Source organism: Nilaparvata lugens, chromosome 6, assembly GCF_014356525.2.
Source record: "Nilaparvata lugens isolate BPH chromosome 6, ASM1435652v1, whole genome shotgun sequence".
NCBI classification, from domain to species: Eukaryota; Metazoa; Arthropoda; class Insecta; order Hemiptera; family Delphacidae; genus Nilaparvata; species Nilaparvata lugens.
The window spans coordinates 26,188,603-26,211,422 of NC_052509.1; the positions used below are offsets into that span (position 1 = coordinate 26,188,603).

Sequence of the window (22,820 nt, forward strand, 5' to 3'; positions counted from 1 at the left end):
ATACCAGAACGATATAAATTTCATTCTCGGAAGCAGCTTGCAGGCGAGTCGCTACACGGCTATATTTCAGCAATATCTCGCTTGGCCACCACCTGTAAATTTGGAAGCTTTCGTGACCAGGCTTTATGTGATAGACTGGTGTCTGGCCTACTACAAATGTCAATGGTGAGTCGGCTTTTGTCTGAGCCAGATGACATGAAATTTGATACTGCTTGTCGTCTAGTATTAGAAATGGAATTGGTTGAGAAGTCCACTTTGGTCTTGGCTGGTGATGCTACAGAGACTCTTATGGTATCATCTACGTTTTCACGTTCCTTGTCTCGCCAGTCCAGGCAAGGTCCGTCACCACGGCAGGGTTATCCTGAGCGGTCGCCGTCACGTCCGTCATTGTACCGGTCCCGATGGGATTCGTCACCAAGGTCGGGGTCTCCTGCACGTTCCTGGTCGGTTTCTGGTCAGTCGTCATCCATGTCGCAGATGGGTTCATCTCTGGGTCGAGCGGGTCCATTGGTCTCCAGGGGTCGCTCGCCGTCGCCTTCTCAACAGTCAGAAAAGGGACTGAGAAAAAGATGCTGTCACTGTTTCTTCAGGCATTCTCCTGATAAGTGTCCAGCTAATAAGTGGATGTGTTTTAAGTGTCAACGTACAGGTCACACGGCAGAATGTTGTGACCAGCAAAGAGTAAATTATGTCAAATCCACAGTCAATGTGTCAGTCAATTCATCACAATCAGGTCAGTGTGATTCATTAATTGTGAATATTGTCATTAATGGCAAATCAGTGCGTTTTCTAGTGGATACCGGGAGTTCAATTACTATTTTAAGCTCAGCTATTGCAAAAGAGCTCCAGTTGTTGTCACAATTAGTGCCTTATTTCGGAGCTATAAGGGGTGTTAATAATGATCTGCTACAAGTCCTTGGTTCATGCAAGGTAGAAGTTGTTTACAATGATGTATATACTAAGCTATCTGCTGTTGTAATCGATCAAATTTCATGTCAAGCTTTATTAGGTAGAGATTGGTTGTCGGTAATTGCACCCGATTGGGCAAATAACATTTTGCCAAAGTCCAATGAGAATGATAATTTTTGTTTGTCTATTGCAAAAAATGAAACTGTGGAAACGCTAGCCAAGTCATATCCAAGAGTGTTTTCAATCAAAGATAATGAAAAACCCATATCAAAATTTAAGGTTAGTCTGAATTTGAAGGACGACAACGTCCAGCCTATTTTTCATACACTGTACCATATGCACTGCGGGACGAAATTTGGTAATGAATTGGATAGATTGGAGTCAAAGGGAATAATTAATAAGGTGAAAACATCTGATTGGGCCAGTCCCATGGTAATAGTCCCTAAACCGAATGTGCGCTGATTTTAAGGTAACACTGAATAAATATTTAAAAGTAGATCAACATCCAATGCCGGTTCCTGATGATATTTTCAATAATTTTATCGGTTGTACTGTATTTTGTCGTTTGGATTTAACTGAAGCTTATTTACAGTTAGAAGTTCATGAATCAAGCAGAGATTTATTAGTTGTAAATACGATAAAGGGTCTGTATCGCTTCAATCGTTTATGTTTTGGTTTGTCGTCTGCTTGCGCTATATTTCAGTCTGTAATTGAGTCAATTTTAGTGGGAATCGATAACGTTTCTCCCTATTTGGATGATATTTTGATAGGGGGTAAAGATCTTGATTCGTGTAAAGAAACTTTGAACAAGGTACTGAGTCGCCTTGAAGAATACAATATCAAGTTAAATATTCAAAAGTCTGAGTTTTTTGTCAAATCTTTAGTATTTTTGGGTTTTGAATTGTCAGCTAACGGTAGAGTACCGCCTACTTCTAAGATTGAAAAGATTTTGGCAATGCCGCAACCTGAGAATTTAACACAGTTGAAAGCTTTTGTTTCCATGTTCAATTATTATCGTAATTTTGTACATATGTGTCCTGATATCTTCGAACCATTTCATAAGTTAATGCGCAAAGATGAACCATGGTTTTGGAATTCAGACTGTATGGTTGCATTTTCAAAGTGTAAAACTGCATTGTCAGAAGCTTCACTTCTCACGATTTACGATCCAAGTAAAGAATTAGTGTTATCTGTCGATTCCAGTTCGTTTGGCGTTGGTGCTGTTTTGAGTCAAATTATTGATGGGGAGGAGCGTCCGATTTCTTTTGAATCAGCGACATTATCGCCAGCACAAAGAAATTATTCACAGTTGGATAAGGAAGCACTTGCTATTATTTTTGGAGTGAAAAAGTTTCATAAATATTTGTGGGGTAGGAAATTTACTATTTGTAGCGATCACTTACCATTGAAAACTCTATTTGGAGAAAATAAGAAAATTCCAGTAATGGCTTCATCCAGACTGATGAGATGGGCTGTTATTTTATCAGCATATAATTATCAAATTGTACATAAGAAAGGAGTTTTGATTCCACATGCTGATGTATTTTCACGTTTACCGTCAGCTTGTAGTGTAGAAGAGCATGAAGTTTGTTTCATTTATTTATCAACGCTGTTAATAGATGTAGATGAAGTATATGAACACACTTGCAAAGACGAATTGTTGAGTAAGGTTATTGAATATGTAACAAATGGTTTTCCACATACTATTGATGCTAATATGAAAGTTTTTGAGAGTAATCAATGTTCATTATCTGTGGTAAATAAATGTCTCTATTTTGGAGATCGCATTGTCGTACCAAGAAGTTTGAGAAAAAAAGTATTAGGGGTAATTCATTCGAGTCATGCCGGTGTGGTACGATCCAAATTATTGGCTCGCTCATATGTATGGTGGCCAGGTCTAGATAATGATATTTATCATACAGTTCAGTCTTGCGAAATTTGTCAGTCAACTAGAAACGGGTCAAACAATCAATACCGTCAACCTTGGCCGTCTGCCAAGAGTCCATGAGAAAGAGTACACATTGATTTATTTGATTTTCAAACTAATAAGTACTTGATATGTTGTGATTCCTATTCTAAATGGATAGAATGTTTTTTTTCGCCACACTGCACAGAAAGCAGCTGTTTTCCAGTCTCTATGTAGATCTGAAGACCTTGTTTGCAGACGACGTCAGAAAAGGATTTCTTTTCCGGTCTAGGCCAGAAAGTTGTCTCTCTCCAGCCGCTCATGGAAGTAGTTAATAAGTCATCCGCTAGATTGGGTGAGTGTCCACTTTCATCATCAGCTGAAGTCGCCATGATTTCAGTTCCAGTTTCGAATCAAACTAATTCGCTTCACAACTAGTTTTATTCAATTATTTATTGTTGATTAGTGCATTCCGAATTTTCAAAAATGCTTGAAGATGACTGTGGTATTCCAAGTGAAATTTTAAAAGAATCCGAAATCCTGACTGCAAATCTTCTACCACTAAAATCAAGAGATAGGTACGATAGCTTAACGAGTATTCTTTATTTTGTATTCTTTATTTATTTTGTCAGCAATACCTGTAGTGTGGCGAAAAATATCGTTCGCTCTCAATCTTTTCTAGTCCTCGGCCTACGGCCTCGGACTTGAAAACCGATTTCGAGCTGGAAAAATCTCATTTTCTGCTCTAGGTGCGAAATATACTATTTTGAAAGACAGAAGTGATTTCCGCTCGGTATTGTCAAAATTAGCTGAAATGTTTTCTAGATTTTCATTTCCACGTACTTTGGTCTGTGATAATGGACCACCTTTTAGTTCACATGAAATGAAAGATTTTTGTCAATGGAAGGGAATTAAATTGATTTATTCACCTCCGTATTCGCCGCAATCAAATGGTCTGGCAGAGCATAGTGTGCAAACCTTCAAAATTCTATTGTACAAGTTTAATCTGGACAAGATTAAAAAGAAAATGCAAATAAGCCCACATGATTTGCTGTTTGATTGTTTATTTGCGTATAGAAGTACTCCTTCTTCTGTTACGGGTAAATCACCAATGTGATTTATTGTGTCATATTGAATTTTGAAACAAAAGTACCACTGAAAAATTTGAAAAAGACTGTTACTTTCAAAGATGATTTGGTGGAAAGTCGGAGTATTGAAAATCAGAATATTAAAAATAATGTGTTCAAGAAACCGGTCCCAAAATATCATAGAGATCAAATTGTATGGATTAATTGTAATAAAAAAATGATAGTTATGGTGTCAAGTATGAACTAGGTAGAGTTGTTGAGAGGATAAGTAATTTTGTGTATTTGGTCAAGCTAGCTAATAATGTAGTTTTCAAAGTCCATGTCAATCAACTCAGGGAGTTTTATGAGAATGCTAAGTTGAGCAAAGCATTAGCGGCAACAGTACCAAGTATTGATCTTGAAACGGGTGTAAGGGGAGAAAGAAATAGTGTGAATAATGAGGAAAGGAATGCGGTAGATAACAATGATAATAGAGTGGATAATGATGGTCAAGTCAGGAGGTCACAAAGAGTGATCAGAAGGCCAAATAGATACTCTGATTCGAATTTCTGGTAATTATGGATTTGTTGCTCAACCAAAAATGTTGTAATGTCTTTTTATTGTTTAGTATTGATATGTTATGTTAGAAGTTAATATGTCTTGTGTAGTTGAAAGTCAATCAAGTTAGTCAGTCAATTTGGTCTGTATATCAATAAAAAAAGCTGTACTATCGGTTATATCTTAAGTATGTCGTTTTGTTTGTCATATAATCAATTATTATGAGTATATGAATGTCTGTCATGAGTATAGTCTAGTATTTACGATAACGTCTTTATTGGAAATTGTCTTATGTGAAGTTTCAGTCTTATAAACATGTATTATTTAAAATGTCTTAGTCTTGAAAGTTTTGAAGTCTTGTCAATTAAAGGGGGGAGCAGTGTAGTGTTGGGTAGGGAACTATAAATACCAGGTACGCGTAGTCGCCATTTTGAGTCACAGAAGAAGGAGCCAAATTTGAATTATATCCGTATACGCTATGTTGTATGGTTTTGGACAGAATTTACATTGACATCACTGAAGAACTGAAGTGGCTCATAATAAATTGATGAGAATATTTTTCCAACAAGGATACATTCAAAAAATGAACGTATTGTTCAGAACAAACAATACACAGTCTTCATGTTATGTATCTCATATTTATATTTGTCTTGTTATTTTTGTTTATCTTGTTACTATTGTATTCTTTTGAAATTGGTTTATACCGTTGGAAATGTAATAAATAAATAAACAAAATGAAATGATTTGTATTTAATTAAACAAAACCCGGTACCGTACAAAACTAGACCAGCTGTAGTACTTCAACCCTGTGCCTCAACATTTATTAGTTTTCGAATGGCGCAGTCTTCAGGGAAAAGTTTCTATCAATCATAATTAATAATCTACTCACTACTGCATAGATTATTATTAGATGTAAAAATCACCAATACCACAGTAGGCCAGTGAATATTATTCATATCAGTCCGATTTTGGTTGAGAAAAAGATATAGGCCTAGGTTATAATACTACTGTAGCTTGCACAAGCTTGAAAGACTTTCTGTTACAAGTGTATTGTAATAGTGAGTCTTCTTAGCCACTAGGATTGGTATTTTTTGAAGACAATATTAATATTCATTATAGAGTTCATGATATCAAGGAGAATTTGTAAGTAAGCCTATAAACTAGTGATAATATTGTAAACCAAGCTACTGCTCAGCTTCAACACTTACCTATATTAGGTACCTTATAATAGGTATGGTAGCCTACAGTTTGTAAGTTCACATTATAATTGTCAATTATTAATGTAATATTGTTTTTAGATAATCAATTAGTAAAATAGAAAATGCTTTCAATTTAGAGTAATAAATCTAAAGCCAAATTGCCTTTATTTTTTCATCTGTAGAAAATCTAAACAAACGAAACCCTTATTAAATCTGTTTTATTGGCACAATTTATTGCCGAGCACCCTACCATAATGAATTAGAATTATTAAAAATATCAAAATATAATCACCACTGTCAAAGCAAAGCAATACAAGCCATTGAAACGAATGCTATGCTAAGACTCAAAATGGCGACTGCGTGTACCCAGTCTTTAAAGTTCCTTTGTGTTGGGCATCCTGCTCATGACGTCAGAAAAGCAATGGAGTGAAGTCTTTGTATTAAGCCAGTCGGGTGGTCTAGTTTTGTAAAGTATTTTTGTGAGTTAAAAGTAATAAGTCAATAAAGAATCAAGTGTTTAACTGTCTTTTATTAACGAGTACTCCAAATAATCATATTAAAGTATAAACATTATACAGGTGAAGGAGACAGAGTAGTTGGAGTTGAGTTGATTGAGGAAGAGTGGGAGAGGGTATCATGTCCATGAGGCCATATGAGGAATATGTCGTCAATGAAACGGAGCCATATCAGGTGGGATAGGGTTTGTTTGGAAAGGAAATCTTGTTCAAGGAGGCCCATGAATAGGTTTGCAAAGGATGGTGCCATCCTGGAGCCCATCGCTGTACCCTGTGAGAAAAGTGATTTGAAATAGATTTCGAGACAAATATTTAGTTGATAAAAAATGTTTTTGTGTATGTTGCAGGCTTTGCTATTAACTCCTGTTCCAATGATCAAGACTCGCCACATTCTCCCATACCAGTGATCCATCTTACTCCATCCACCAACCTGACCTGCTTTGCTCATTTTCCTCTACTCTCAAATCCAATTTAATAATTACCGTATATGTCATTCTTGAATATTACTAATAAAACCTTTCTATGAACTGTTGAAAATACATTATCATTTCTTACAATCAATGTTTAACTGAATTATGGTGAAATGTTAATGTTGAGAATACTTACTCGCATTGGCAACTGAACTACTGTGTCTGGCCAATTGCATTCATGGAATAGCTCCTTCAAGAAATCAATTAAAGTGCTGGACAGATCCATTCTCATGATATTTGCAACCACATGATCTGTACAAACATAAAAAATGTTGATTCTTAGAATACTCCATGCATAATTTATTACATTCAACATTGAACAACAAAAGAAAACTAACAAACTAATTTTGTTGATATACAAAGTGGATGAAAATTCCGAGAACGACTTAATATTTCATACACAAAGGTAATTTGACAGTGGGTATGATTGGGGAACCAACTCAAATTGAAAAAATCGAAAATTTTGGGGTGAAGTCGCCTTCTGGTGTGTCAGCAAATTTCAGATTAGAATTCAGCGCCCCAAAATATAGAACCATCGAAAAAAACTATTTCGGGGCTGTTTCCTGAAAAACGACCATTTGACTGGACTATAAGTTGTTATCCTATTATAATAGCGAGCAATTTATGTATATCTGTTTATATTTTTCTATTTCTATATCTGGTTATCTGGCTATCTGGTTATTTATGTTCAACGGATCTCGGAAACGGCTCTAACGATTTTCACGAAATTCGGAATATAGTAGGTTTATGATATCAAAATTCGATTGCACTAGGTCTCATCCCTGAGAAAACTCTCTGAAGGACATGAAGAGGATAATTCATCCTTGGAAAAACAGATGATGATTTCGTCTGTGAATAAATCACAGACGAAATATATTTTTCGTAGTGAATAAATCAAAATTCGGGTAAGTAACAATTTTGGGCTGTGTCTGTTAGTACTTCCCCAATCATTTTAAAGAAATGATTATCAATGAAATAAATCTGTTTATCAATGAATAAATAACGAGCAAAGCTCGGTGCCGCGATATTTGGTATTAATAGATAGAATTTACAAAATGTACTTGTTCAGATGATATCTTTATTCCAAAAACCAAACCATTTAAAGATACATTTTGTTCGACTTGTGTTATTTACTCCTGTAATGTTAAAAAGTAAATACTACCAACAACACAACATCAGTGACAACCTATTCCAATTCATGATAAATATCGGGGCACCGAGCTCCGCTCTAGAGTACCTACCTACAAAAGTATATAAAAATTATTACGAAAGAAGAAATTATAATAAATATTCATAGTTCATACAGAAAGGTTCTATCTAATCACAGTGGATTGAGATTAATTCGCAGAGGAATGCAAAAATTTCTCTCACAAAAGCATGTTAAATTTTAATCCTGATTCATGTCACGTGAACCAAATTACAGGAGACAATCTCAAAAAGATAGCTTATCCGATTGGTTCTACTGGAATTAATCAGGATTAAAATTTAACCGGCTTTTGTACAACTGTCACTAAGTACCTGATTGAATTATGTACAAAAGTTCAACAGCTGAGTCATAATTTTGTCTCAGTCCCACACACATGCACTCGCTCACTCACTTCCATCATCAACAGACGCCGAAATTATCAGCTGTTTTTCCAAGGATGAATAAATTCTTTTAATGTCCTTCAGCGAGTTTCCCCAGGGATGAGACCTAGTGTAATCGAATTTTCATATTATAAACCTACTATGTTCTGAATTTCGTGAGAATCGTTAGAGCCGTTTTCGAGATCCGGTGAAATACAAACATATAAACATCTAAAAATTTAAACATCTAAACAGAAATTGCTCGTTTAATAGTATAGGATTTAGAATACCTAAACTTGCCGACATTATATATTGTATGAATAAAATCGTTCCAAATTTGTATGAATGTTTACCAAGATTGCTATGCAATATTCTTTTGCAATAAAGAATTATCAATGATATTATTATTCAACTTTTTATAAGTAACCTTAACATTTAAAAAGCAAAGCCTCCCTTACTTATCTTTTAATATCCTATTAAAATATGTGTCATGTAGTTTTTCCTGATGTAATGAAGTTCTTTCTAGTCCTCCCGAACAAGAACGGGTGCACTGCTAGTCTCAAAAATAATATCAAAAAGATACTTTATTTCTATTTTAAAGAGATAAGAAACGATGGTATATATTTTTACAATATTATGAAAACAGAAAGAATTCCTCACAAGACCAAAGGTAAATAATGTCCTTTGGAAGATTAGAATGTAGAGGTGCGTACAGATATACGCGCCGCGAACATGAGCAATTCACTTTTAATCAGCTGATTATATCTGTATTTTTACAGAAACGGTAAAATACAGATATAAAAAGCTTGGCATCAGCTGATTAAAAGTGAATTGCTCATGTTCGCGGCGCGTATATCTGTAAGCACCTTAAGATGTGAATTTTATTGTCATACACTGACTAATGTTAAAAACTAAAGAGTTGGGAGTTGGGGTACTTTGGGGGGAGGTCATTACACATGGATTGGGGGGGAATTACACTTGAATTGGGGGGGGGGGCATGCGCCATTGGCCTTGGGGGGGCTGGGCACCCCTGCTTACCTATATTAGGTACCTTATAATAGGTATGGTAGCCTACAGTTTGTAAGTTCACATTATAATTGTCAATTATTAATGTAATATTGTTTTTAGATAATCAATTAGTAAAATAGAAAATGCTTTCAATTTAGAGTAATAAATCTAAAGCCAAATTGCCTTTATTTCTTCATCTGTAGGAAATCTAAACGAACGAAACCCTTATTAAATCTGTTTTATTGGCACAATTTATTGCCGAGCACCCTACCATAATGAATTAGAATTATTAAAAATATCAAAATATAATCACCACTGTCAAAGCAAAGCCATACAAGCCATTGAAACGAATGCTTTGCTAAGACTCAAAATGGCTACTGTACCCAGTCTTTAAAGTTCCTTAGTGTTGGGCATCCTGCTCATGACGTCAGAAAAGCAATGGAGTGAAGTCTTTGTATTAAGCCAGTCGGGTGGTCTAGTTTTGTAAAGTATTTTTGTGAGTTAAAAGTAATAAGTCAATAAAGAATCAAGTGTTTAACTGTCTTTTATTAACGAGTACTCCAAATAATCATATTAAAGTATAAACATTATACAGGTGAAGGAGACAGAGTAGTTGGAGTTGAGTTGATTGAGGAAGAGTGGGAGAAGGTATCATGTCCATGAGGCCATATGAGGAATATGTCGTCAATGAAACGGAGCCATATCAGGGGGGATAGGGTTTGTTTGGAAAGGAAATCTTATTCAAGGAGGCCCATGAATAGGTTTGCAAAGGATGGTGCCATCCTGGAGCCCATCGCTGTACCCTGTGAGAAAAGTGATTTGAAATAGATTTCGAGACAAATATTTAGTTGATAAAAAATGATTTTGTGTATGTTGCAGGCTTTGCTATTAACTCCTGTTCCAATGATCAAGATTCGCCACATTCTCCCATACCAGTGATCCATCTTACTCCATCCACCAACCTGGCCTGCTTTGCTCATTTTCCTCTACTCTCAAATCCAATTTAATAATTACCGTATATGTCATTCTTGAATATTACTAATAAAGCCTTTCTATGAACTGTTGAAAATACATTATCATTTCTTACAATCAATGTTTAACTGAATTATGGTGAAATGTTAATGTTGAGAATACTTACTCGCATTGGCAACTGAACTACTGTGTCTGGCCAATTGCATTCATGGAATAGCTCCTTCAAGAAATCAATTAAAGTGCTGGACAGATCCATTCTCATGATATTTGCAACCACATGATCTGTACAAACATAAAAAATGTTGATTCTTAGAATACTCCATGCATAATTTATTACATTCAACATTGAACAACAAAAGAAAACTAACAAACTAATTTTGTTGATATACAAAGTGGATGAAAATTCCGAGAACGACTTAATATTTCATACACAAAGGTAATTTGACAGTGGGTATGATTGGGGAACCAACTCAAATTGAAAAAATCTACTTTACTATGACTTTTTTAAATAGGAAGGTGGTCATGTGATACATGATTTCGATACGGAATTCCAAGAAAAAAAGGAATTGCCAAAACTGCATACATTGACATCTCAAACCGTTTTGAAGATATTCAAATTAATCAATACTATTCAAAGAAGAAAGGATAGAACGGATTAGTATCTCATAAGAAATGTGATTCCAAGGTGAGTGTGATTGGGGATCCTACTCAAATTGAAAATAATACTTTACTATGAAATCTGGTCCGCCATATTGAATGCAACTTAATTTTTTTAATAGGAAGGTTGTCATGCGATACATGATTTCAATACGGAATTTCAAGAAAAAATGAATGATGAAAACCGATCATCGATATCTCAAACCGTTTAGAAGATATTCACATTATTAATCAATAAGATTTATGTATTTCATTTCTGATTTGCATGGTAGTTGCATCATACATCCAAGATGGCGGACCAGATTTTTAAAGTCAAAGTAGTATTTCCAATTTGATTAGGATCCCCAATCACACCCTTGGAATTACATTTTTCATGAGATACTATGCTGTTCTCATATTTTTTTCTCTCCTTTCTGCTTTGAATAGTATTGATTAATAATGTGAATATCTTCGAAACGGTTTGGGATATCAATATGCAGTTTTCGCCATTCCTTTTTTTCTTGGAATTCTGTATCGAAATCATGCATGACCACCCTCCTATTTAAAAAAATCAAGTTGCATCAACATGGCGGACCAGATTTTCAAAGTCATAGTAAAGTAGTATTTTCAATTTGAGCAGGATCCCCAATCACACCAACCGTCAAATTACCTTTGTGAATGAGATATTAAGCCGTTCTCGGACTTTTCACTCATACTGCAGAGTAGAATTGAAGCAAAAATGGTTCATTTGAATCATAAAAATTGTTTTGAATACAAACATAATACGACAGCAATTTTTAAATCTCACTCGATTATCTACTTGTTGCAAGTACAGATTTGTGCAACTCTCTCCACAGATAATATTTATTCACGGTGTCATGATCATTCTTGAAAACAGCTACTACATTAGATGTAATTTACAAAAAATACATTATCGAGAAGTAATTTTAAAATTCTTGGTGTAGGTATACCTTTCTAAACGGGTTAGATCAGTTTTGGTATCTTGAGCGATATGATAATTTTTACAATAAATATGGTACAGAATTTAAATAACTTTATGGAAAACTTCGAAAAAAGTGACTGACAGCCAAGACAGACTGACAGATGAAGTTTTCTGAATTAGAGAAATAAATTGTTTGATTTTAAAATGTCTCCTATCCTAAGATAGTAGGCTCAAAAATTTCAATGTTTGTTCATTATTTTTCAAGTTTTTGACTTGATCTACTATATACAGCAGATTGTTTCAGTTAATTTCCTATATTAATATTCTAAATTCAAAATTTTATGTGATTATTTTGGGATCAAAATGTATGTGTTTAAAACTGCTGAAGGATCATAACCTCTTTTGGACTAATATGCAATCAAAATTCGGGAATGGAACAGTAAGGCTATAAGCCTGTTTTTTCGTTTCCAATCATTTTATGATTAAGTTGTTTTGTCATTGTTACTTTCCTTGCCCTATTACCATAGGTAAGGAAAGTATTGCTTTCCGAAAAAAATTAAGGTACCTCATTTTCTAGTCCAAAAAAGTGGTTTTTGGGTATTGGTCTGTATGTGTGTGTGTATGAGTGTATGTGCATCTGTGTACACGATATCTCATCACCCAATTGACGGAATGACTTGATATTTGGAACGTAAGGCTCTTACAATATAAGGATCGGACACGAACAATTTCGATGAAATGCGATTCAAGATGGCGGCTAAAATGGCGAAAATTTTGTCAAAAACAGGGTTTTTCGCGATTTTCTCGAAAACGTCTCCAACGATTTTGATTAAAGTTAAAATACCTAAAATAGTCATCGATAAGCTCTATCAACTGCCACAAGTCCCATATATGTAAAAATTTCAGGAGCTCCGCCCCATCTATGCAAAGTTTGATTTTAGATTCTCAATTATCTTATTCTCAATTATTTCCAAATTCAAATGGAATAGTTCGAGTTAATTATTCTCATTATTTTCAATAGTTAAAATACCTAAAATAGTCATCGATAAGCTCTATCAACTGCCACAAGTCCCATATATGTAAAAATTTCAGGAGCTCCGCCCCATCTATGCAAAGTTTGATTTTAGATTCTCAATTATCTTATTCTCAATTATTTCCAAATTCAAATGGAGTAGTTCGAGTTAATTATTCTCATTATTTTTGATCATCCGATCTCGCTGAATTCCTGAATACCTGACATCGCTGATATCAGGTCTTAGATTGGAAATTCAAAAGAAATGTCAAAACCTTTTTGTTATACCCCCTGAGTAGGCCCACTTAACCGAACTTGTTCAACTTATTAAAACTATAATGGTTTCTATTCAAAATAAAGTCACAAATGTTGCAATGTAACGTTCAGTGGAATTTGTGCTTCTACCATGTTATGTTCGTTCTAGTAGTTTGTTCCCATGAATGTAATAAACAATAAGTTGAATTATTATTAATATTACTAGTCCTCTATTTCGGAGTACCCAGTACCCAAGGATAATGTATAGTCTATACAATATTCTTGCCCAGTACCTACGGTTAGAATATCTGAAAAACGTACATTGTTGTTCAATCAGAAGGAAGTAGGATAAGCTTTGTTATTTGTCTGTAGACGTGGTCTTAAGCTGTATGTTGTTCCTGATTAGTCTTCGATTCTCATTCTTCCCCCTACTCAATTATTGCGTCTTCTTCAAATCTCTTCATATTTTATGGAAAATGTATTGTTATATATTACTTTCTATACCTTATGATAAATGGATGAGTTAGTGTTTTGGCTTCAAAATCACTTCAAATTGTTTCAGGACACGTAGAAAAAGGTATTCTTCTTCTCTGTGTTTAGTATCAAATAGCACTTTAAGTGTTGAACAGAGCTAACCGTGGGAAGTTACCCCCTTAATGTTTCCCATTCATTGAGATATAAAGGTGCGTACAGATTTACGCGCCGCGAACATGAGCAATTCACTTTTAATCAGCTGATGCCAAGATTTTTATATCTGTATCTTACCGTTTCTGTAAAAATACAGATGTAGTCAGCAAAAGTGAATTGCTCATGTTCGCGGCGCGTATATCTGTACGCACCTTTTACGTGGGTACTTTAAAGAACGTGCTGAAATTTCTTCAAGTTATGTAAGTAGAATGTAATAATCAACGGTCTGACTGTATTCTCCCCTAACAATGCATCAAATTTATGTTTACTGCTCGCATAAAGAAAGAAACCCTCTTACTAATTACGCTTCGAAAACAATACATTTAATTTATGTTTCCAGCTCACTTATCGAAACTTCCCTCTAGCATAAAAGCGTAAAAAGATGAAATTCCTTTCAGCCAGTTGGTAATAAACAAAGATAAAAAGGTGAAAACAAAAAAAATATATATCCGCACCTTGTTTCCGAATAAATATTCAGGCCTAGAAAAGAAAAAAGCACAGACTGTTACTGTTTCCTTTTATGACTATCTTCCGAGAAGTTTAATTGTTCGAAAAATTAACTATGCAAATTTTTCTGGCTCTCAAATTCGTTCGGCAGATTTATTGGGCATTTAATTACGAACGATAGCTTGGTTAACTAGTGCGGCCTCGAATTATTATGCGGGTGACCAGAAGATGCATGTGTGAGGGACGAAGAGCTGGAGAAAATTTCTGAGGGAGCAAAGAATTCACAGAGTAGACGCTATGTGGGTCCTAAGAATTTAACACCTAATCTATCCCATTCTTGCGTTTCAGCTACTCATAGTAGGAATAATTCAAAAACTACTATCTGCTTTGTGGCTTCTACTTCCCTTGTACATTAATTAACGCAATAGGGAGACCAGAGACCACTCTAGTCAGCTGTTTATTTTGGTCGTATCTATTATTATTTAAGGTCGTATCTTTTATTTGGTGTAAGGTTGGTATATATGTTTGTGTAGGAGTGCATAAAGATATAAATATAACATAGATACCAACCTTACAATTTTGAAAATAAAAAGAAATGGACATGAATTAAATACAACAGAACAGTTTGAAATTTATAAAGCCACCATCCTAGACAGTAACAACATACTAAATGAACAGCTGAGTTTTAAATCCAACAAACTTTTTGATCACATAATAAACACCACAAATCTTCCTAACCATCAAAACATTTCCGGTCTACACTGTTGAAAATGATCGCTAGACGATTGAAAGTACTCCAGTCAGTAAGTAAAAGTTTTTAATATTTACTTAATAATTGACTGCATGTCGTGTTCAAGTACATAAAAAAGTGTGTTTATACAAAGCAGCTCGGAATGGATCAAGAAATCATCACTTTCACCAATCCTGTATATAAATATTACAATAAAACGAAACTGGTTGTGTCTTATAATAAAGGAGTACTAGTTACTCCATTAAATAAAAGACAAATAGTTTCTATTGTTTGGTTTTATTTTGGTATGGATGATTGCAAATTGTTTTCCTACTTGACATATCCAAGCGAATATTGACTGCGCCAATGTCGAAAACGTCGTCAGGTGTGTTGAGGACGGATGCGTTCACGTATCTGGCAGCGATTGCTTGTGTAAAGTTTGGCGCAAAATAGAGCAGACCCCAAACATTGTTTCTCTTCAGATCCCTTTCCGCTTCAAGTAAGTTGTGTTTATCAACCTGTGGACAAACATATAATTTATTGGATTCTTGATAACTGTTGAAGAGTACAGGAAATCGTCATAAAATAAAAACTAAAACCAATGTATATCTGTAAAAACCACACAATCAACATTCTGTAATACGGTATTCTCATCTTTAAATTATTATACCCTATAGTAGACACATGCATCTGTTCAATTGTTTTCGAAAAATCTCATTATTACCTTTCTCTTTCATTAAAAACTGCATTAATTTTAGATCCAAATAGGTATCATGTTTAGTTTTTATTTTGAGCTGTTGTATTAGAATGGTGTACATTTGGTGTAACTGTAGACGTACAATATCGAAAAAATTGATTAGTTTATCTATTGATATTCACAAAAAAACTGGAAAATTACATTGATTCTTATAATTGAGAAACAGAATGATTACCGTATTTTGAGAATATTTTTTTTTATTAAGATGGATTGTTCATGGTTTCTCTAATAAAAATTGAAAATATTGATCAGAAACAAAATATTGTAGGACATAGAAAACAAGGAATAATGGAAACTTGAACTTGTGACTGACAATGTGCAGAGTATCGGTTGTGCGCTGCAGGTGGCTGAGAAATCGACAGCTGATGGGCGTGTCCCAGTCGCAGGTGTGGTGGGAGTGGTGGTGGGGGGCGCAGTCGTAGTGGTCGTGGTTGACGACAGCAATCGGCAGCTGAGTCGGATCGTGGCCCACCGCCACGTTTTGGAATGTGCACTGCATTATTGGCATCAGGAACAGTATCAACAGTAGTCTGAAACATTCATTTTCATTTAATCAATCAAATAGACATATTATTTACTTTATTGATTAGAATTATTAACAATAAAATTAATTCATTCATTTATTCAATTGTTAAATATTTAGCGGTTAACTATTACTGGTTTTAACTATTTTTAACTCCTATTTACGGGTCCTTATTTTAGAAATGTATTGTTTTAATAGTTTAGTTTCATTCAGGGCATAATTTTGTATTTCTTAAACAGAAATAAATGGCATACTAAGGATACGAAGATTATATCGAATTCCTAGAGTGAAAGGCCGGGCTGTGGTTCACACCATGAGGTAAACACAAAAGTAACACACACATAATAACAAATTTAATATTATTTGACTTGAGATTAATATTTCAGCCAGTATCTAATTTCTATATATAGTCCAGTCAACGAAGGGTTATATAGAGAGAAAAGTTTGGAAGACAATTTTTGACTCCGCAGCTCTGTTTAGGGTTGAAGTAGGTAAACATAAAATCAAAAGTCTCCACCTCTACCCCCTGTGCTTAGAGGGTGGGATTGGTTCAAAGGTACCAGTTTTTTGTTTTCTCACATATAACTCGAAAACTATGCATCTTATGGACATGACTATTCTTTACAAAATTAGAGTTTACATAATTTCCTACTATACGGTAACCAATTATTGATCTTACAACTTTTTCCATATTCTTTATAGTTTTCGAGGTATCCTCTCTTTAAGGTGTGACATTTAAAAATACACGCTTGCTTCAATGTTTTGCTATATATGCTCATAACTATTTATCAAAATCGATGGAGAAATTCCATGCTGAATATGAGCTTATGAAGCATCATATCCTCTCCAATTCTTTTCTGTGTCATCATCAAAAACAAAAAATTGAACTGTGTGAAGTGCTCAACAGAAACATCTGGTAATATCAAGGATGAGGAGAACGTAATCCTGAAAGCTATCAAAGACTTCAGGAAGGAGAATCAATCTTCATGGCTGAAAAAAGACGAAAGATGGGACAAAAACGACGCCAAATCTTCAAAACTTCAAGCCGATATTGAAGGTACGAAACTAGAAATTGAAGATAGTATTGAGAAAGTGACCAAGAAATGTGAAACATCCTGTCAAACAGTCAAGGAAATGCGCCGCGAAAATGAACTGTTGAAAGAAATGTTGTCCGATTTACAACAACACACACGAAATAGTATATTTCGCACCTAGGGCCGAAAATGAGACATCAGTTTAGAAAAGATTGAGAGACGGGAAAACATTTTTGCCCGTGGTGCGAACGCTATTTTTCACCACACAGAAAAATAAACAATATATATATATATATATATGAGAATAATTGTTTATCAAGCACTTCCAAAAACTCTGAGGTAATCTGAATATCAGGAAATTGTCCAAGTATTTTTATTTTTTATTCTGATTTGTCTAAATAACCTAAAAGATTATGTTCAATTATGTAAGAGGTTGAGTTTATAATTTTTTATTCTTTTAAATGACAATAAGATGATATTATTATAAACGTTTTAATTATAATTGAATAATAAACTCAAATTAAGAAAAGTTTTTTGATCAGCTGTTTTAGCACACTTGAAATTTGGCCAATCTGAATGTCAACATCAACAATGCTTGTTGTCGACTACGGAATTTTAGGTTAGAAGTTTTATCCTACTCTGAAAATCGAATTTGAATAGTTTATAATATATAACTTATCTGTATTTCATTCATCCAAATAAAATGATAGTATATTCTAACCTAAACTTCTGAAGTCAACGACAACAAGCATTGTTGACGTTGACATTCAGATTGGCCAAATTTCAAGTGTGCTAAAACAGCTGATCAAAAAACTTTTCATTATTTTTGTTTATTATTCAAGAATCAAAACATTTATAATAATATCATCTTAATGTCATTTGGAAGAGTAAAAAGTATAAACTTTCATTACTCCGAAATAAACGCATCCCATATACTCCAGAGTAAGAGAGGAGACACTAGACCTCCTTGTATCGTGATTTCATTTATAGTCCAGGCGCTGGCTTACATTGAGCATACATGAGAGAGGCAGAGAATTTGACTTCCGATTATTGTTAGGGGGTCTTTAGTGTATATGAAACTCGATGTCGTCACGTTCCAGGGTGGTTGACAGCTTGGGGGGGAGGGGGGTAAGTTGTAAAAAACGCGAGCTTATAAAATCGTCTGTCCTGCAGTTACTATTCATAGTACAGCTTTTAATTTTATCTCAATATTATGTACACATAACTGGCTTTCAATGTGGTCCCCTACATTTTTGCGATAAACCGCATAGTTTTTCCGTAAAAAAATAAAATATCTCGAAAAATGTATTTTTTTTATTATGGACTTTTTGTTATTTCTCGAATATTCAAGTCATTAGCCGACTTAGAGGAAAAGGCTCCCAATAAACGTTGTAGGCCGTTTCTTCCTGAATCCAAATATATTCAGGGTGATTCATAATTATGGTAAAATATTTTAATACGTGATAGCAGAGGTACAAATAAGAAAAAAAGTACATATAAACATATATCCATAAACGCTTCATTAGCGAGCTATACAGGGTGAAAGATTTCGCCCGGAATTCAGTTCCTCTGGTGAAATACACCGATACTGAATTGTTTGGGGACTAGTTTTTGAAAAACTTATGCTGGATTCATATGGAAAAACATGTGAAAAATTGAATAAAACTAGTCACGAAGCTGTAGTGAGTAGTTTTTGAGAAAAAAGTTTAAATATGCAAAAAATCTAAGTAGAAAAACACAGACTCCCACGTTTGATGCCCAATAACTTTCTTCAATGACCAGTAAACAAATAATTTTTCGCAATAAAAATTGTAGAGAATTTAATTCTGAAAAGAATGACGTAAGCTGTGTAAACTAAATTCAAATAAAAGTTTAATAAAATGTCTTCTTATGTAGAACATTACACCACAAAAATTTGCTGTTTTATGAGGAGAGAACTAATAACTCATAGGTTGTAGCTGATTGCAAATAAAACATGGATTTTTATAACAGCTGTTCCAAAACAGCTGATTCATTTTGTTTCAAATAAGAAAATATTTAAAAGAAATTATCAGCTGGAAATTATTTTCAGAAATATTTTAGCTCACTGTTGAACAAAAAAACAAACTGTAAGTTAGACCCACTGTAACCGCGCTGTGTTTTTTGTTTAATCTATTAACCAGTTATTTGTAACCATTCCACTTTGCTTTTGTGTTAAGTGTTAACTTTTTAAAAAATGGCAGGTAATTTTAGACATTATTCATACTCCGAATTAGCTGACATGCATTTATTGTATGGAATGGGAATGGGACACTACTGTAATAGTACTGAAGCAAGACGTTTGTATCAAGAGAACTTTCCTAACTGAGTATATCCAAGTTCAAGGTTTTTTGCCACTATTCATCAACGTCTGTCTGAAACAGATTCTTTGATATCCAAAGAGCACATTTATGCAGGCAGACCCCGATCTACTATGACTGTTGAGTTAGAAGAACAAGTTTTTAATGAAATTTATGAACATTCAGAGAAGAGCACAAGAGAATTGTCAGTGCAGTTTAATGTCAATCAATCTATTATTTGGAGAATACTAAAAGAGCAACAATTGCATCCATACCACCTCCAGAAAGTTCATACTCTATTGCCACGAGACTGTATTCCCCGTGCTGGTATTTGCCGATGGTTTTGAGTAAAACTTGTTTACCCAAACTTTTTAACAATCGATTTATTTACCGACGAGGCACACTTTACAAGAACAGCTATCGTTAACGTCCACAACCAACATATTTGAGCAGCTAAGAATCCTCATGCCATCAATCCTAATCTTCCACATCAGTTTTCAGTAAACATTTGGGCAGGAATCATAGGAGATCATCTACTTCTGTTCGAGCTTCCTCCCAGGCTTAATGGCATAATCAACTAGTCTTTTGGTATAAGTTTAATGTCATTTAGATATGCTACTTTCATATAAAGAAAAACTTTTCATAAAAGACCGAATATTTTATTTGCAATCAGCTACAACTTATGAGTTATTAGTTCTCTCCTCATAAAACAACAAATTTTTGTGGTGTAATGTACTACATAAGAATACATTTTATTCAACTTTTATTCAAATTTAGTTTACACAGCTTACATAATTCTTTTCAGAATTAAATTCTCTACAATTTTTATTGCGAAAAATTATTTGTTTACTGGTCATTAAAGAAAGTTATTGGGCATCAAACGTAGAAGTCTGTGTTTTTCTACTTAGATTTTTTGCATATTTCAATTTTTTTTTCTCAAAAACTACTCACTACAGCTTCCTGACTGGTTTTATTCAATTTTTCAGATATTTTTCCATATGAATCCAACATAAGTTCTTCAAAAACTAGTGCCTAAACAATTCAGCATCGGTGTATTTCACCAGGGAACTGAATTCCGGGCGAAATCTTTCACCCTGTATAGCTCGCTAATGAAGCGTTTATGGATATATGTTTATATGTACTTTTTTTCTTATTTGTACCTCTACTATCACGTATTAAATTATTTTACCATAATTATGAATCACTCTGTATAGTTTGGGAGTTACGATCATAGATGCGGCGGTGGGAGGGGAATAAGTAGCACTGTTACGCTGCGGCGCGGTCCCCCCACATGATTAACGTGCGTAATGGCCTGTGTATTGCATCGCTCCTACTAGTCTATGCATTCAAATTATGTATTTCAGGAACGCTTTCTTATGTATTTTCGGTCGCTGAACACGATTTTTCAACTCTCAAGTCTCAATAATTGATAATTCTCATCATAATATACTAATTATGGTCAAAATTACTAACTTCATCTCATTCTGCAAGGAAACTAAGAAATGACTGTTTGAAATAAACGAAACTTGGGTTTCAAGAAATATATTAGGATAGAATAATGATAATATTTATATGTGTTTATGTTCTATTGTTTTATCACAAATTAATTTATTGTCATGCGCTGCAGGCTAAATTATATTATTAATTGCACACTGGCCACGCTTACTTGATATAGTGGTCAGTTCATTTCCAAGAAATATTTGTGGAATTTCTTAGTTCTTCATGGTGGAAATGGAATTCATCATTCATTCATTATCATAATGATTATGTTTAGTATGAAAATGTTAATCTTTCGTGAATCTTCAGTTTGTCATGAACTTTTGAGAAATTATATCCAATATAATAATAGATATGTGTCAAATCAAAATGAAATGAAAATTTAAATATTCATTTATATTATTTCTAACAGTATTATTATAATGATATTTCACTAACTTTTGATTGATTCATCCATTATGGTATTCCCATCCAGACTGTTTTGAAATGGTAACAAGTTATTCAGTATCAAGATTTGGGATTCGAATAGTTTTGGGCCATGCCTGTTATTCTTTCCCAAACATATTTATATGATTTGTAATTTTATCCACAAATGAATGAATGAATGTATTCCTGCACATAGCTTACGGAATTATTCCTTTATAGATTCTTGCATGTCACATAAATAAATCTCTGACACAGATTTTGAAATCAAGTCTCGATGGTTTGGAGAGCATATTATTGGAGTGATTTTTCTACTCTGCTGCTTCTAATATGTTCACTACCTTTGTTTGATTTTAGACCATAGACATGAAAAGCTATGTCCACCTGTATCACTCCATCTTTATTGAGAATTTTCATAACTCTTCTCATCACAAAGTTTCCATAATCTTGCAGCGTATTGAAGTTTTGAAAAGTGAAGTAGGAGTTGAATTCAGGAGAGCCATGTCATCATTATGCGAATTTGTCAACGATATTTAGGGATTTAGTCAAATCCACAACTAGTTTCACTTACAATTTCATGGGCCAAGTGAGATTAATAGTTTTTTTCAAATATCCATCAGATGTTGACAGAGATAGCGGTTATTGTAGAAATGCATGCTGCACTAAAACTTCAATGCTGAATTATCTTTGAACAGCTACCTAGTAAAAATACATATATCAGATCTTTTTGTTCTAGAACTAACTAAGACTAAGATTTTTGTTCGATTGCATCGTGGAGAATGAAAGAACTCTGTTTCTTTTTATAGGTGAGAATACACTTTTACAATTTGCCACAACTATGTTCAGATAAAAATCGTTGGAGACCGAATAACTATTTCTTTCTATAAGTTCAAAAGAGAATCACACCCTTCTTCACTTGCTTTCAGACCATTGATAACATTATGCATTCTGTTGACCATCAGAGTCTTGAAGAAAAATTTTATGTTCTCTTGAAAAGGTTATGCTTCTGGAAATCATTCTCATCTCTCATTATTATTGTTTTACTTCATTCGATGACTTTCTTCACAATCTCCAGTGATATCCATAATGATGTCAACATACTTGAACAGAATATCTTTGATGGAAGATTCATTTATATAGTAGGAGCCATTTTAGGAAAGCCTTTGAAGAACTAGCTATTCCAATCACTCAGTTTTGGATGATCGAATGAGGGTTTGCTCCAAAGCATGATCGGTTGTCACATTTATTAAATTTTCAAGGTTTCATTTGACAGAAAGTCAATGTATTGACTGTATAGAGTTAATGTTTCCTTATTGGAAATTATTTTCTACTTCTAAGGGGATTTTTTTTATTTTCTAGATATAACACAGACTCCATAACATAGTTTG

General features: G+C 34.0%; 1 protein-coding gene across 2 annotated transcripts in view; it reads right to left on the reverse strand.

Moving 5' to 3' along the window:
* The window catches only part of LOC111062784 (ABC transporter G family member 23), a 95,667-nt gene that overhangs the window by 12,076 nt on the left and 60,771 nt on the right, over positions 1 to 22,820 (reverse strand). For both annotated transcript variants that reach the window (XM_039430553.1, XM_039430554.1), the window contains exons 9-11: positions 15,951 to 16,167; positions 15,215 to 15,398; positions 10,337 to 10,452 (exon numbers count right to left, since the gene is read on the reverse strand). In XM_039430553.1, the coding sequence (XP_039286487.1) occupies positions 10,337 to 10,452; positions 15,215 to 15,398; positions 15,951 to 16,167 (517 nt within the window). The remainder of the gene's footprint in view (positions 1 to 10,336; positions 10,453 to 15,214; positions 15,399 to 15,950; positions 16,168 to 22,820) is intronic.